This window comes from Petaurus breviceps, unplaced genomic scaffold (genome assembly GCF_028583685.1).
Source record: "Petaurus breviceps papuanus isolate PSGF00001 unplaced genomic scaffold, PetGlider_PUasm1.0 90696, whole genome shotgun sequence".
In the NCBI taxonomy this organism is placed as follows: domain Eukaryota; kingdom Metazoa; phylum Chordata; class Mammalia; order Diprotodontia; family Petauridae; genus Petaurus; species Petaurus breviceps.
Window position 1 is genome coordinate 1,776,253 of NW_027187314.1, and position 18,220 is coordinate 1,794,472.

General features: G+C 35.9%; 1 protein-coding gene across 3 annotated transcripts in view; it reads left to right on the top strand.

Annotated features, from left to right (window-relative positions):
- PDK3 (pyruvate dehydrogenase kinase 3) overlaps positions 1-18,220 on the top strand; it is a 109,950-nt gene that overhangs the window by 82,318 nt on the left and 9,412 nt on the right. For all 3 annotated transcript variants that reach the window (XM_069065643.1, XM_069065642.1, XM_069065644.1), the window contains exons 7-11: positions 3,568-3,644; positions 6,891-6,992; positions 8,267-8,377; positions 15,079-15,192; positions 16,779-16,918. In XM_069065643.1, the coding sequence (XP_068921744.1) occupies positions 3,568-3,644; positions 6,891-6,992; positions 8,267-8,377; positions 15,079-15,192; positions 16,779-16,918 (544 nt within the window). The remainder of the gene's footprint in view (positions 1-3,567; positions 3,645-6,890; positions 6,993-8,266; positions 8,378-15,078; positions 15,193-16,778; positions 16,919-18,220) is intronic.

Sequence of the window (18,220 nt, forward strand, 5' to 3'; positions counted from 1 at the left end):
TGAAAGAAAACAGACCTCCCCCCCCAAAAAAAAAGAACCAAACAAAATAAATAAAGTTTTCAGAAGTATGCTTCACTCTGCATTGAAACTCCATCAATCCCTTCTCTGGAAATGGATAGCATTTTTCATCGTAAGGGTAGGTACCATCTCTGACACTCACAGTGTTAGGGAGTTGCCTGTGTGCTGAACATAAAGGGGCTTTGCTCTGTGTGAAGCATGTCAGACAGGAAACTGGAATCCAGGTCTTCCTGGCCATAAGACCAGTTCCCTGCACTTATGCTACCTTTTGGTCTATACCTCTGTTTTCTTGGATTTGTACATCCTCATTACTTTGTAAGTTTGTTTTTCTTCCAAAAGGCAACTTTTGACATTTCAGTAAAACCTTCCTACAAGGGTCTTCCAGCTTCTGGAGGATTATCTTTTGTTGTACTTCTCTTGAGAGGTGGCTAGTGGCACAGTGGGTAGAGCACTGGGAGCACTGGGCCTTGAGATGGGAAGATCTGAATTAAAATCCAGCCTCAGATACTTACTAGGTGTGTGACTCTGGGAAAGTCACAGCCTCAGTTTTGCAGTTTTTTCATCTGTAAAATGAGAATAATAATAGTACCTACTTTACAGTGTTGTCACGAGGATCCAATTAGATAATATTTGTAAAAGCAACACTTAGTGCAGTGCTTGGCACGTGATAGGTACTATATAAATGCTTATTTATGCCTTTCCCTTTCTCTGAGATTTCTTCTTTCAGTTTCTCTTCAAATGTTTGTTTGCTTTGAGGCTTAATCTTTTCAGTTTGTCCTAACAGTGCCTTATTAGGACTGCCTTATCCTTATCAATTCAAGATAATTCAACAAAAATTTATTCCACAGCCACTACATGTAAGGCATATGTGCTAGGCATTAGGTATATAAAGTTTTGTCCACTAAACTGACTTTGGCCTTAAGGAACTTAGAATTCTTCTGGGGCATAAGATACATATGGATAACTCGATGCAAGCAAATGCAAAATAATTTCATTGTTGAGAGCCCTGACAAGAGGGGGTATTAGGAAAAGTCTCATGTAGAAGGTGGCACTGAGCTGAGCTTCAAAGTCAGCTAGGAAGTCCAAGAGGTGGTGTTGACAAGGGGGAGAGCATTTCTAGGCAGGAGGGACAGTAAGTACCCAGTAGAAAGACTCAGTCAGAGCATGGAAAGTTGTGTATAGGGAATAACAAATAGATCACTTTGGCTGAATGTAGAGTGACTGAGTAGAAATAATATGAAATAAATATGAAAAGATACACAGGAACAAGATTTTAAGTGTTTTATTGTAGAAGTCATAGGCAATCTCTGAAATTCCTAAAACAGAAGAGTGTTCATATTTAGACCCTTTAGGAATCTCAGTTTGCATCTGTGTGGGGAATGGAGTGCAGAAGACAGAGAGTGAAAACAATTAGAGCAAGCAATTAAAAGGCTGTTGTAATATTCCAAGTAAGAGGTAATGAAGGATTCAAGGCCTTTCAGGGTCTCCTTTGGTATCCTTGGTTACTGAGAGAAATCACTGACCACCATAACCTGATTAATAAATTGATTATTAATCACCCACAAACTCTGTCTCTCAGGATTTTCAATTGTCTCTGGACCAATTGTTAAATTTTCAGCATGAGCGTTTATGCCTCAGAAATCTGTAAAGGCTATATATCAGAGCTTGATATTTTGTTATTTTGATAATATTGTTATTTTGTTGATTGTCTGGACTAAAAGTGATGGAGAAAATGTTCACAATACATACTAAACTCAAAAATGTGTTTCCCTGTTTAACATTAACCAGTACACCATTGGGTAGAGCAGAGTGGGCCTGAGGAGTGAGAAAGGTTGAGGATGAGGAAAGGGCAGAAGATGGTTTTCACCCAGGCAGCCTTGGAGTCTCAAGCATAGAAATTTAAGTAGAAAAGAGCTCCTAGGTAGGCTCTTTTTAGTGCTAATTAAGGAATCACTTTTCATTTTTTTTTTCTTCCAAAAAAAAAAAAAACGGAAGTAGTAATTTCATATCATTACCTGTAAAAAGGAAGCATTTGTTTCTTCCTTATAAGAAACAAAATAGGTTCAGATAAAGTAAGAAATTTGAAGAGAAAACAGGAAAAGGATTACACAGGTCTGGGTGTAGCCTCAGAAAAGGTTCGCATTTTTTAGTGGACTAACTGGAGAGCAGAATATCTTGAATTATAGTGGTATCTTAGATCTTTGTGTTCTAGTCAGTCAAAAGGAAGATTTTATGTGTAGTTTTGTGGGTCTTCATTTGTTCCCACCTGAGTATACTTAAGTGTTCACAGCCCCTTTTGTAACCTAATAATCTATCAGTGCATGTTTCAGTGATTCCAAGATCTGAGACCCAAGGTAAGTTATGCATAATCATATACCTACTGGTATAGCAGAATTTGAATTCTTCAGTGATTTTAAATTTCTAAAATGCCAGAACCAGATAGCCATCATTTAATTACATTTGAGATTGCATGTTGTTAGGTTGAATTTACTGTAGTCTAGGTGGATATGGTTTATATTGCTATAGTTAGTTTTTCAAAAAATCCCTATTATGTTACTTTGGAGCACAACGAGAGTGTAGAAATCTGAAGTTCTAATAAAAATCCTTAGTTATATAACTTAAACCTTTTTTTTGTTTTTTGGATGGGGAGTAAGAATCCATACTTGTGATTTCATTGATGTTTGCAACTCCCATGATAGAAACTCCCTCTAGATATACAGATTTAAATAAATCAGCAAGCATTTATTAAGCATTCACTATTGCCAAGTGTTGTGCTGGCGTTAAAAATACAAGAATGAAACAATCCTTACTCTTAAGGAGCTTACATTCTAACAGGGGAGAGAAGAATAAGGATATCCAGAGTAAAAAGAATAAATATATGATAGTTAAATACAGCCTAAGGAAAGCACTAGCAGTTGTGGGACTAAAGAAAGGCTTAATGTAGAAGATTGTACTTGAAAAAAGGGAAAGGAGAATTCTCTAATATGTGATGAGGAAGGAGCACATCCCATCTTTGGGATAGCCAGAGCAAAGGCAGTGTTATGTGTGAGGATGATGTTGGGCAGGATTGTGTAGTATAGGAACTTAGGTAATTTCCCATGCTATTGGAAAGATAGGTTGGGGCCAGGCTGTGAAGGATTTTAAAAGCTAAGCAGAGGACTTGATAACTTTATACTAGAGCCAATAGTGAGCCTCTGGAGTTTATTGAATAGAGGAGTGACAGGGTCATATCTGCACTTAAGGAAAATCATTTTAGTAAGAGTAGAGTGTAGACTGGTGGGGAGAGATCAGAGAAACCATTTTGAAGGTTATCACAACTGGTCTGTGATTTATACTCCTAGGGAAATTATTAGGGCACTGTCAGATTAAGTGATTTAGCTAGGATCACATAATTAATAGGGAAATCTTCTTGACTCCAAGAGAAGTCCTTTATCCACTGTTTCTGCTTTCTTTCTTCTCAGGCATGCACTATGTGCACAGCACAAAAGCTTCTTGTGTCTTTTCATACTTTTGTACTTCAGCAAAGGCTTTGTTTTTGTTTGTTTTCAGCAAAAGCTCCAGACAAGCCTATTCAGGTAGTTTATGTGCCCTCACATCTGTTTCACATGCTGTTTGAATTGTTCAAGGTAAGTGAAACCTAAGAATATTGAAACATCTTCATTTTAAATTACTTTGATTGGTCTGTAACATATTCATTAGATTAGCATAAGAATAAGACTTTGCATAAGCATTTAAAAAGTCCTGTCTTGATGTCCTGTGTGTTTATCCTACATTTTATACTGTACAATTGAAAGTTGCTGTGTACAGTATATGTTTTGTGAGTATTGGTACATATTGATCTGGAAACAATTTCACTATAGTGAATTTTAAGTCTTCTTCATATTGCATGTTGTTAATTATGTGAAATGATGGGTACTTTGGACATACAAGTTCCTGGAAAAGTCTTTAATGGATGATGATCAGATCACAAATATGTTAATATCTTATATTTCCAAGTATTACAGTTATTTCTATGATATAATGTAAATATAATATAATTATATATATAATTTCTATGATATAATCTGTTTGCATTTATGAAACATTAATTGTGCTCCTGAGAGATCACAGTTGTATTGATTTGCTTCTGAAAAATTATGATGTTAATTCATACAGCTTTTTAAGATAGAGATATGGGCATTGAATTATGAACTTTCTCTCTAACAGGCTTTGTCAGCTTTGCTTTTTTATCTGATATTTCTTTTAATTTTTCACAGCAATATAATTGTTTCTTATGGAAAACATGAATCTTTTTTCTCCCTGTCAGGCTTTCTAGAGGAAAGACGTTCTATAAAAATAGACTGATAAATGTGATTTTATATGAAAGTATCAGCTTCATTAGGTTCAGTTCACATGAACATTTCAACCTGTATAGAAAAATCCCTCTAGAATGATGGTCCTCAAATATTTTTGATCTCATACTCTGTCAGTAAAAAAAATTTAATTTGTACCCCCAGTATCTGAATATTTAGTTGTTTGTAAATTGTATACATTATACAACTTGCACAGAAATTAGAAGATAAAAAAGATGATATCAATATGAAATAATATTTGACACGAGTCAACAGGGAGTATATGAATAGAGGAATGACATGGTCACACCTTTGTTTTGGGAAAATCACTTTAGCAGCTGTGTGAAGGACAGATTGGATAGGGGAGGGACTTGAGGGAGACCAATTATAAAGCTATTATCTATAGTCCAGGTAGAAGGTAAGGAAAGCCTGAACTTGGGTGATGATTCTGTGAGTATAAAAGGGATGGATTTGAGAGATGTGGAGGTAGGGAAAAAAAAGATTTGGGAACTGATTGGATATCCGGGGTAAGGAAAAGTGAGGAGTCTAAGTTGACATAAGCTTGTGATAACCTGGGGCATCTAGGTAGCTCAGTGAATAGAGCACTGGTCCTGGAGTCAGGAGGACCTACCTGACTTCAAATCCAGCCTCAGACACTTAACACTTACTTGCCATGTGACCTTGGGCAAGTCACTTAACCCCAATCGCCCTGCATTCCCCCCTCCAAAAAAGCAAAGAAAGAAAGAAGAGTTTGTGATAACCAGTGTGACTGGATGGTTGGTGATCCTTCAACAGTAAAAGAGAAGTTTGGAAGAGGGGGATGCTTTGGGAAAGAAAGATAATGTAATGATTTCTGTAATGTAGACCACAGTCTTTCCATGTCTTCTCACCCTTTATGATTCTGTTCTACTCAGAATGAAAAGAGAGAAGGCACTTCTCATTAGTCACTGCTCCTAGGCACAGAACCTACCTTCCAAGGACACCTGCCATAACCAGGAAATGGGGCATGGAGGCAGAATTTCCAAATGGCGTCTGTGCTGATGCAGTTGTAGATACCTCAAAGCCCTGAGGTCCCTACTATAGGCTCAGAAGGAGAGAAGTTGGGAACTTGCACAGAATAGGGAGTTAGAAAAAATACAGGGGAATATTGAAAGTTCAAGATGGGTGTGGCAATGTTGTTGGTAAGTACTAGTTTTTCACAGAGTGGGAGGTGACCTATCTTCCTGTCCTTCCATTAGTTGACCACACAGTTTTAGGGGGTAGCCTACACCCTCCATGGATAAGACTGCAGTCTCCCAGAGACTCTGGAAAGATCTATTCAAAAGAATAAAGATTTTAATAAAATAAATATCACAAAGAAAATACATACTTAGATCCCAGAATCATATAAAGACATGTTGAAGGAATCTTACTTGTCTTTTAGTCAGAGATGTCAAACGCACAGCCACAATATTCCCAAGTGTGGCTGAAATCAGATTAAAATATAATTGGGGAATATTTAATAAAAATATAACAAAACATAGATACTATTAGTATGTGCTTCTCTAAGTCAATGTGTGGCCCACAGGGAACCTTAAGTGCAACTTAGTTGGCCCCAATTTCTTTTTAGTTTAATATGACTGCTTCATTTTATATATGGAGAAGTTGTTTCAGAAAAGTTTAAGTGACTTATTCAGTAACGAAAGTACTTAGTGTAGTCACATCTTCTGACGCCAAACCCAGTACTTTTTCCATGGATCATAGGGGTATATTTCAGTACCTAAAGAATACTTGATTTCATCAATTTGGATACTGCTTCCAGCAGTAGAAACTACAGCCCCTTTTGTCACAATAGGACAGTAGATGACTGCCCTAAGTGATAGTCCTAAGCTGTCCTAAGGAGCAGCTAGGTAGCACAGGGGATAGAGTGCTGAGTCTGGAGTCAAGACGACTCATCTTTACCTAATGAGATAGGCTAGCAGATCAGCAGTTGTTCCACAGATTAAGTCTTAGCAAGTTGCTGAGGGTACTAAGTGTCCAGCTGGGAAGGGAGAAAGAAGGGGAATAAGCCTTTATGTAGCCAGGTCCAGTGTTCTGCACTTTACACATATTATGCCATTTACTCCTCACAATAGTCCTGGAAAATAGGATGCTGTTGTTATCTCCATTTTATAGTTGTGGAAACTGAGGCATAGTCCAGAGTTACATACTCAATATATGTCAGAGATAAAACATAAACCCAGATTTTTGTGACTCCCAAACTGGCTGGCTCTTTATCTGCTGTGCCTTTCTGTCTTTGTGGAGAATAAATACTCCTCTCATCAGGTACTCATCTAAGAAATAATATGTTTATATTATTTAAATATTTAAATTTAAATATTTTTATATATAAATTATATTACATTAGCCAAGGAAATGAAATAAATTATTCTCTTTGTAGTTCCTTTTTTAAAAAATCTGTTTGGCTATTTGTATCTCAAGAAAGACAGGTAGTTAGTTAAATATAAGGTAGATTTATGGGAAGAAAGTACCAAAAGCTTTTTTTTCTCTCTTAAACTTTAGAACTCAATGAGAGCAACAGTAGAACTTTATGAAGACAAAAAAGAAGGTTACCCATCTATTAAAACTCTAGTAACGTTGGGCAAAGAAGATTTATCCATTAAGGTAACTTTTATTAAATGTTTTTCTTTGATGTCATTCAGAATTTTTAAAATTAAATTTGAATTATTTTCTAATTTATAAGTATCCATTTTTATACCCCTTCTATCTTCCCCTACCCTCTACCCCCCAAAAAATAAAGGAAAAAAAGAAAACCCTTTTACTTGATATGAATAGTCACGCAAAAGAAAAATTCTCCTTTTGGCCTTGTCCAAAAACGTATGTCTTAGTCTATATGACCTCTTGTCAGTAAACGAATCAAATCTTTGACAAGAGGTGCACAGTGTTCTTCACTATTGGTAGATAGCATTCTTTAGTACTGATCCTCTCTAGTCATGGGACTGATTATTGTGTTGATGAGTTAAGTCTTTCAAAATTGTTTTTACAGTGTTATTATTATATGCATCATGTTCATGGTTCTACTTCACTGTGCATCAATTCATACCAGGTTTCTCAGGTGTTTCTGAAAATACCTCCTTCATCGTTTCTTACAGCATCATATTATTCTGTTACATTTATATACCATAATTTGTTTAGCCCTTCCTCAGTTGAGGGGTACCCACTTAGTTTCTAGAGGTTTATTTTCACCACAACATAAAGAGAAAATAAACAGGTCTTTATACATATAGGACTTCTTCCTTGTTCTTTCTTTTCTTTGAAGTGGTATCACTGGGTTACAAAGTAATACAAGTTAGTAACTTCCAAATTCCAAATTATTTTCCAGAATGGCTAGACTAGTTCATAGCTCGACCAGCATTTCATCAATGTACCTGTTTTCCCATAGTGCCTCTAACATTTGTCGTTTTCCTTATTTTGTAAACTCTGCCAACTAATGGGTATGAGGTAGAACCAGAGTTGCTTCAGTTTGCATTTTTCTCATTACTAGTGATTTGAAGCATTCTTTTCCCCTATCCATAGAGAAAGGTAATTTCTTCCTTGCTCCTCTAATTTACCTATGATGTGACCTTTTATATTCGTCATTTATCCATGTGGAATTTAATCTTGATGTGTGATATGAAATGTTGGTATAAACCCAAATTCTGCTAGACTTCAGTCTGGTTTTCTCTTTTAAGTTATTTTAAGCTTCATAACAAGAAATCACATGTTAACTTTAAGGTAGAAATTTCATGATGTTCATGAAGTTAGGATTTTACTAGTATATTTATATTGCTCCAAACTTATATATACCTTTAGAATATTTCTGGTAATTATTTTCTGTGGTTAACATAATATTTGTCATATAGGACTTTTGAGAAACAAAATTTTTTTGTGTGTTGTAGATAAGTGACCAAGGTGGTGGTGTTCCACTGCGAAAAATAGATCGTCTATTTAACTATATGTATTCAACTGCCCCCAGACCTAGCCTCGAACCATCAAGGGCAGCACCTTTGGTAAGATTCCACAAACTTAACTAAACAAACACCTTAATGTAAATCATTGACTTAATTCTTTCTTTAAAAAAAACAATAACAACAAAAAACAACCTTTCCTTTTTGTTTTCATTAAAAAAAACTTTTAAATCTGCCTTAAGTATTGCAGTAATCCAGGCATAAAATGATAAGGGCTTGAAACAATATGGTCAGTGGAAAGAAATGGATATGAGAGAGATATTTTGAAGGCTGAAATGACAAGACTTATTAATAAATTGGGTGTGTAGGGTGAGCACAAGTAAAGAATGAAGGATGACACTAAGGTTGAGAGCCAAGATGAGAAAGATTGCTGATGCCCTAGGCAGCAGTAGAGAAGTTCAGAAGGTTGGGGGAGAGGTTAGGGAAGGAGCTCTGTTAGACTTTGTGAGTTTGAGATATTTGCAGGACCAGCTCAAGATGTTTAAGAGGCAACTGGTGATGTGACACCAGAGCTACGGAGAGTTCTGGGAATCCTCTGCTTCGAGATGATCACTAAGTCATGAAAACTAAGATCATCCAACAAGATATTTTATAGGAATAAGAAAACAGGCCACCACCTTCTTGTGAGGGGGGTGTCAGTGAGCATGCCTATATGAAGATCCAGCAAAGGAGACTGAGTAGGAGAAGAAACCAGACAGAGCCAAGTCATGAAAACCTCAGGAGTGTGAGAGGCTGCAGAGGGGTCAGGAAGGATGAGTATTGAGAAAAGACCATTAAATTTGGCAATTAAAAGATTGTTGATAACACAGTTTCGGTTGAATAATGAAGTCAGAAATTTTGTTGCAGAAAGTTCAAAATTGAATGAGTAGGAATGAAGTAGGAACACTAGGCATATAGATGACTTTTTAAAAGAATGTAACTTTGAAGGGGAGGAACGATTTGTAGTGTGATAACTAGCAGTGAGGGGGGAGGGGAGTGTTTGTTGAATCAAGTGAAAGTGTGTTAGGGATTGGGGAGATCAGGGACATATTTGTAGGTTTGTGGGAGGCAGTCAGGAGATAGAGAAAGATTAAGTTTAGAGTGGAAAGAACAGAAGGGGCAGTCTGCTGGAGAAAATGAAATGGAAGGGATTGACTTGTGTGTGTAAAGAGGTTTGCCCTGGAAAGATGGGGGTAAAAGGCATAATAGAGGAAGACATCTGAGTTACATGAGAGGAAGAAAGAGTTTTCAAAGGCAAATGGTCTCAGTTTTTCCTGTGAAGTTTTTTCTAAGGCAAAGTCCTCAACTGAGAAAGTGGGATAAAATAAACTCTGTTGTTTGCTTGTCAGATCCCTTCACTGCCTGGCCCCACCTTACCTTTTTGGCTTCATTATACATTGCTCTCCTTTGTAGTCTGCAGTCTAGCTAATCTGACCTTCTTGATGTTCTTTACTGGCATGCCATCTCCCACATCTGTGTTTTGAACATGCTTTAATTTCCTAAAATAACTCATATTTATTTTTTATTTATTCTGTATATACTTTTATATGTATGTATTTTTTTCTCTAATAAAATGTATTCCCCTGGGGTGGCTAGGTGGCACGGTGAATAGAGCACCCTGGAGTCAGGAGGACCTGAGTTCAAATCTGGCTTCAGACACTTAACATTTACTTAGCCGTGTGACCTTAGTCAAGTCACTTAACCCCTGCCTTGCCCCCTCCAAAAAGCAAAAAAAAAATGTATTCCCCTTGAGAATAGAATTAGTTTTCTTCACTTTTTCTTTGCATCTCTAGTGCCTAGCACAGTGTCTGCTATGTAATAGGCATTTAATAAATGTTTCTGATAAATTGAAAGAAAGGATGTTTTTTTTTATGCTTGGTGATTCCCATGAAAATTTTCTAATGTTGAGAGACCTAGAGAGGTAGGCATTGAAATGTATTGTTAGCTCAGGAGTAAAACTCCTACGCTCACAGGATTTCCAGTAAATTCATTCTCAGCTCTCCCTACATGGAATTTCAAGGTTCCTTATATCCTTAAGATTACATGCTTAGAGTTTTAAAGGTTTTCATTCAACAATAGACTATATATATATATATATATATATATATATATGTGTTCCATACAAAGCATGTATATGACTTCATCATGACCATTGTAAGGATTTCTTTTCTTTTTCTTACATCAAAACAAAGGTGAGATATATATTCTTTTGGATTTATACAGTCAGGGATATTGCTGACCCTTTTAAACAGTGTATAGCATTTGGGGGGAAAATAAATAAAGAACTATCTGTTGCTTTTATTATTTGGCAGAAGGTAGCCTATTCTGGCAAATATCTGGGCCCCATAATTAAAAAGAGGTACATTACAATATTAAGGAGGTTTCAGAGAGTCTTAGAAGGCCGAAAATAAGACATAAGTCAAAATTGAAAAGAATTATTTTTAATGCTGAGTCATCTGGAACATTATGACTTTAGCCAGAAAAAATAGTGCAAGTATGGGCACTACCTGTAGGTTTTATAGATGCAACTGAGGTAATACTTGGTATACTCAAACTTGGATCATGATGTCTGTGTGGGTGTCCTAGAGCCCCTGTTCCTAGCATTGCTGTATTGCCAGCATGAGAACCTCTTGATAGCTACCAGCAACTGTGTAAAGAAACAGGCAGATGAGAAATCATTCATTTTATACCACCCATTAAAAAAAAGCACAGTGTGCTTTTTAATTGAAACCTTATTGATGTCACTGCATTACATTAGAAGTTCTTGAGTTAAGGAAATTGTGCATAAATTATATATGTAGCAAAATTGGCATCTAAATAGTGACATTTTGATAAGCATGTTTATTTTTTAAAATGTATTAAGAATTTGAGGGCAGCTAGGTGGTGCAGTGAGTAAAGCGCCAGCCCCAGAGTCAGGAGGACCCAAGTTTGGTTCCGGCCTCAGATACTTAACACACACACACACACACACACACACACACTAGTCATGTAACCTTGGGCAAGTTACTTAACCCCAATTACCCTCCAAAAGGCAAAAAAAAAAATTTGAAATCAATAAATACAAACATTTTCATATTCAAAGAAGGCCAGAAAAATAGGGTTATTTTTAACACTAAATATATTACATACAATTTGATTTTTAATATATATTAAATTTACTTTTGCTTTATTTATCTTTGTGCCCTTCTGAACTTTATTTTCTCCCGTGTGTATTTTTAAATATTTCATTGATATTCTTTTTCTCCCTTTTTTGTTTCACTGTATCTCTCTCTCCACTATCACCATAATTTTTACATACACATACACCCACACCCCTGTTCCTTTATCTCGTAATAAATATATTCAAGTTGAAAAAACTGGGTGTTTTGTGTTGGCCATGTCTAAAAATGTGTGTCTCATTCTGAACCTTCAGCCAAGAAATGGGAGGCATGTTTCACCATCATATGTTTATCTTAATATTCAGTGTTCTTAAGTCTTTCAGGTTTTTTTTGTTGTTGTTGTTCTTTAAAATGTTGTGTCTTTGGGGGATACAGTTCCAAAATACTTTTGAGAATAGTTGGCACATTTCACTGCTTTGCCATTAATGTATATTAATGTGCCCATTATCCCACTGGCACCTCCCCCCTGACAGTTGTCATTTTTTCATTTTTGTTATCTTTACCAACCTGATAATGTGAAGTATAACCAAGGTAGATGGCCTGGTAGAAAGAGTGCTGAATTTGGAGTTAAGAACACGAGTTCAGATTTTGCTTCAACCATTTTCTAGCTGTGTGATCTTAGACAAATCATTTAATTATTCTCTACCACAGTTTTCTTATCTGTAAGATGGGGAGAGAAATAGTTCTTACTTCACAGCAGGATATGTTGACAGGATCCAAGGAAAAAACATATGTAAAGTTCTTTGCAAACCATAAAGCGATATATAAAGCGATTACCTATTTTTTTAAATGTGCATTTCTATTATTAGTAATTTGGAATAATTTTTCATATGGTTCTTGATGACTTTAATTTCTTCTTTTGAGACCTACGTGTTCATATCCTTTGATCATTATCGATTGAGGAATAGCTTATTTTCATATAATATGTATGTATTACACATACATAATAACTTTCTTATATGTCTTAGATATCACATCTTTATAGCTAAGATTTTTTCCGCAGTTAAGTTTTTACCCTTTACTTCTAGCTGCATTGCTTTTGTTTGGGCAAAAACTTTTCAGTTTGATATCATCAAAATTGTCCATTTCATTTTCTGTCTGTCCCTTCGTTGGTCAAGAACTCTTACTCTAGTCCCTTTCGTTGTCCTCTCATTTGTTTACATGACCTTTTGTGTGTAGGTCTTGTATCTTTTGGAGTTTATTGTGGTATATGTTGTGAGCTATTGATTTAAAACATTTCTCTTAATTTGCATTCCAGTTTTCCTAGAACATTTTGTCAAATAGGGAGCTCTGACTCAGGTCGTTCTTATCCTTTGGCTTATTAAATACTGCAATGTAGTGTTCAGTTGCTTCTATGTCTTCTTTACCTAATCTGTTCTTTTGATCAACTCTTCTATTTTTTAACCAATAATAATTATGGCTTTGTAGTATCTTTTGAAATTTGGTACTGCTAGACCACACTATTTTCCACCTTATTTATTATTTCTCTTGAAAGCAATCTTGAGATAATTTTGTCCAGTTCTATAAAACATTCCTTTGGTAGGGGTTTTATGGTATTGAATCTGGAAATTAATTTAGTTTTTTTGAAATTTTTATTATATTACTATGTCCTAAACAAGAACCATTAATTCCTTTCTTATTTTTAAGTTTGTTTATATAAAGATCTATGTCAGCTATATTCATATAATTCCTGTATGTCTTACTATAAGCACATAGATGTATATTATATTCTGTAGTAACTTTGAATAAAATTTGTTTTTCTCTCACTTTCTTCTGGTTTTTGTTGGTAATATACAGAAATACCAATGATTTGTGTTTATTTCCTATATTTATTGTTCTGTAAGTAAATCATAATATCACCTGCCAAAAACAGTCATTTTGTTTGGATTTTGCCTATGCTTATTCCCTTTTTCTATGTGCAATAGCTAGCATTTCTAGAATTATATCTTGGTGATAATAGCCTTGATTTACCCCTTATCTTATTAGAAAGACTTCTAGGTTATAATTCTTTTCTGCAACATAAAAGGATGTTGTAGTTTGTCAAAAGATTGTTAATGCATCTATTGATATGATAGAGGCAGAGTCCGCCCCAAAGCCAGTAAAATGTGAGTTCAAGCCCTGCTTCTGGCACAAATGCTGGGATGAACATGAGGTAGCTACCCAACTTCTTAGTGCTCTAGGCAACTCTAAGGCTTTAAAAAGTTGCAGAGAAGTCACATTCAACATGCAACTTTCAAAGATGTCCTATTTTGCTGTTTCTTTCTGACCTTTCTTCTCTTGATGGTGCATTTTTTAAAAAATGTCTCAATGACTCTCTTTTCTTTTTCTTTCTTTCCTTTTTTTAGGGAGGTGGTGGACAATCCTGTCATTCTCCTTGCTTTTTTGTCTAATTTTTCAATTGAAAAAGAATGTGCATAGTCAAGCAAAATAAATTCTCACATTGTTCTTGTCTTAAAATATATGTCTTATTCTGAGTCTTGAGTCCAGCAACTCTGTTATGAAGTATTTTAACCTGTTAGCACAAGGCCTGGCTTATAGCAGGCACTTAATAAATGTATATTGACTGCCATTTGTTGGAAGTCAGCTTATAGTCTTGTCACAGGGATGGGGAACCTGCAACCTTGAGGCCTCATATGGCCTTCTAGGTCCTTGGGTGCAGCCTTTTGACTGAGTCCCGAGTTTTATACAATAAATCCTTTTATTAAGGGGATTTGTTCTGTTACATTTGGATTCAGTCAAAGGGCTGCAGGTTCCCCATCTAGGAGAATTTTTTGAGGCCAATGTAATTACCTTATTTATTTTTCTTCTTTAAAAAATTAAATTTTATGTCTATTTTTAGTTTACATAATTCATTTTCACAAGATTTTGAGTTACAAATTTCCCCCCTGTCTTTCCCCTACCCACCACCCCAAAACAGCAATCCCACTGTATACCCCCTCCCCCAATCTGCTCTCTCCTATATCTTGCCCCATTTCCCCTCTGACTTTCCAGTAGGGCAAGATGGATCTCTATACACCACTGCCTGTATATGTTATTTCCCAGTTGCATGTATAAAAATAATATATATATTTTAAACATTTGATTTTAAAACTTTGAATTCCAGATTCTTTCCCTTCCTCCTTTGTCACCCACCCTTACTGGGAAGATAAGCAATTCTGTGTAGGTTATACATGTGTAGCTACGCAAAACATTTACATACTGGATATATTGTGAAAGATTAACTATATTTCCCTCCATCCTATCCTGCCCCCACTTGTTCTGTTCTCTACTTTGACCCTGTCCCTTTTCAAAAGTGGGTGCTTCCAACTTCCCTTCCCTCCAACCTGTCCTATCCTTCATCATCCCCCTTCTCATCCCCTTCCCCCTACTCTCTTGTAGGGTGAGATACCCTGTTTAGTGTGTATGTCATTCCCTCCCTAAGCCAAATTCAGTGAGAGCAAGGTTGACCCATTCCCTTTTGCCTTCCTGTTCTTCCCCTCCATTGAAACTGTTTTCCCTTTCCTCTTCCATATGGGATAATTTACCCCATTTTCTTAAAAGAACATCTTTCCTTTGTGATCATGCCTGTTCCCTTTCACTTATTGTGCTGGGCTTTCTTTTTTATAGGCTGGATTTGGCTATGGATTGCCCATTTCCCGTCTTTATGCCAGATACTTTCAAGGAGACCTAAAACTCTATTCAATGGAAGGAGTGGGTACTGATGCTGTAATTTATTTGAAGGTATTTTGGTTAAATGGTTTCCTTAATGTTTTAATGTTTTAACATGTTTTTACATTGTAATTTATTTTAAGCTGTGGAAGTTGTAATGACTGAGGTAGATGGGTGGTATAGTAGATAGAGTCACTTAACTGCCTTCTGCTTCACTTGCCTCAACTGTAACATGAAGATAATAGCAGCCTCCTCACAGAGTTGTTGTGAGGGTCTAATGAGATCTTTGTAAAATTTGAAATTTGTAGTCTGGTAAGACTATGCTTAATAAATGCTTATTTCCCTCTTCCTTTCTTAGTTACCAAGAGTAACGTGGCAATATTCCTTATTTTCACTCAAATACACTTAAATTTTGTATGAAAACTTTTTCCCCCGACTTATGATATTATATAATGTTCCTGCCTCAAGTTATATCCCCTCCACCAATCCATCTACCATACAGCGTAGCTGTCAGAGTAATTTTCCTAAAGTACATGTCAGACTATGTCATTCTACTCCCACCCACCCTAACCCCACTAAATTAATCTCAGTGGCTCCCTATTACTTCAGGATCAAGTAAAAAATGTTTTGCATTTCAAGCTCTTTACAATTTGGCCCTTCATATATTTCCAGCCTTCTTATACACTACTTCTCATTCTCTGTGGTCCAGCCATGTTGGCCTACTTGTAGTTTCATCTCCTTTCTCTGTATTTCTGTGAATGCTCTCCCTCCTCACCTCTACCCCTTAAAATTCCTGGCTTCCTTCAAGACTCATCTCAAAGACCATCTTCTGCTGGAGGCCTTTCCAGGGTCCCCTGACTGCTCCTGCCTTTTCACTAAGGTTACCTGTTCTCTACTCTGTAATGTATCTTGTATATACTTATACGTACATGTTATCTTTCATGCCTTGAGAGAAGGGACTGTTTTTGCTTTTTCTTTCTATTTCCAACATATGGCACATACTAAGTGCTTAAATGTTTATTGATTGATATACACTTGGATTTGAAGCTCTTAGAGATAAAACAAATGTTTATGGTATTGTACTTTTTAAAAAACTTTTAAAAAATTAATGTTTAAAAAACACTTCTCTAGAGAGTGACTGCTTTTTTTTAAGCCGTTTGTTATATGGCTTGGGTGTTTTCTTTTTTTTTTTTTTTTATGGGTACAGCCCCAAAGATATAAGGGCCCAACTCTTATAGTTACAATAGATCTTTGTTTGCATGATTGGTATACTTATGTTTGTTTCCTCCTGAGCAATGAGATTGTAGTTTGGCTAAGCATCCCTTGGTTGAATGAACAGTTTGTCTCTTGGCTTATGTCACATTGTTCAGTAGGCTTCTCCTTAAGCATAAAGTGAAAATAGTTATCTAAAAGTTCCTTTGCACATCATCCTCTCCCATCTTCTTGAAACCATAAATGTGATTCTGAACATGATATTTTTTTGATGTGTAGGAGAAAAAAGAGTACTTCCTAATATTTCACTAAAAGGTATATTTATGTGGCTGTTCTGACTGTAAAGAATTAATGAAATAAAATATCAATATATTACCCATATTTCAGATTCAGTATTTTATAATACAAATTGTGGATATTTCACAGACCTCCTCTTATCCCTATAGGCTCTTTCAAGTGAATCATTTGAGAGGCTTCCAGTGTTTAATAAGTCAGCATGGAGGCATTACAAGACTACACCTGAAGCTGATGATTGGAGCAATCCTAGCAGTGAACCCAGGGATGCTTCAAAATACAAGGCCAAACAGTAAGGCTTTATATCTCTAGCTCTACATAAATTGTGTGTTTCATACATAAAATTTGCCTTTATTAATCTAAGCAGTTTCCTTTATCACCCAAATCTTCTTTGCAGCTAGGTTATTGAAATAAGACTAAAGTATCCTTGGGGGGGAAAAACTGCTTAGAACATAATTTTTTCCCCCACAGATAGGAAAAAGTAATAGTTATGTGATCAAAAAGTGACGTTTCCTTTTATGCTATACAAAAAATCCCTCTGAACCATCAGTTTTTTGCACATAGATTTATGAAGTTTGGAGGTATCACAGCACAATGTATAGATCAGGGGTGGGGAACCTGGGGTCTCAAGGCCAAATGTGGCCCTCTAAGAGGTGCTCAAGTGTGGTCCTTTGAATGATTTATTCTGTAAAGTTTGGATTCAGACAAAGGGCCACACTTGAGGACCTAGCGGGCCACATTTGGCCTCAAGGCCTCAGGTTCACCACCCCTGGCTATAGATATTTTCAGAGTCAGAAAGACCTTGGTTCAAGTCGCATTTCTGATATGTACCAACTGTCTAACTCTGAGCAAGTCACTCACTTTTCCCTACCCAAAGTAACTCTGAGACTGTAAAAGTGCTGGCCTGCATTGGGAAAGTTCCTTATACAAATGAAATCACAGATCTGGTTCCTGTCTCTATAGACTGAAGTTATTTAAGTTTACAAGTAAACCACTGTCATGTAACTTACTTCATTATAAAGAAATTTTAGCTATTCACTTTCCAATTTTTACTAGTATGATAGATTTTTAAATTGAGTGTTTTATGAGTGTAGAATAACAAAAAATCTGCACAGGATAGTTAAAATTTATACTTCCTACCTTTGACAGAGAGGTGATAGATACAGGATACAGAAAGAAACCTATTTTAGGGCCTAGCCAATAAAAAAAATTTTTATGCTTGACTCTGTGTATTTGCCACGAGGGCTTTCTTTTTCTCTTCTCAGTGAGGGGAAAAGGTGGGAAGGAGAGAAAACAGATTTTTGTGTGTGAAAAAAATAATAAATTTTAAGATGAAAAGAAAATTTATGCTATCTGATTTCAACTTGGTCCCAACTACTGTACAGGAATTAGCCCTGCAGAATAATGAAGGTGAGCTACTTGATAACAAAGGAATATAATAAAGAAGAAGAAAGAAGGAATTTAACATATTTACAAATCTTGAGTTCTCAAAATTGCTTAGGCTTTATATATTTGCCAGAAGTGATAAAGAATTTGGACCCAAATCTGTTTAATATATTTCTGTACAGTATTGAAATCTTTGAATTTCCAAAAA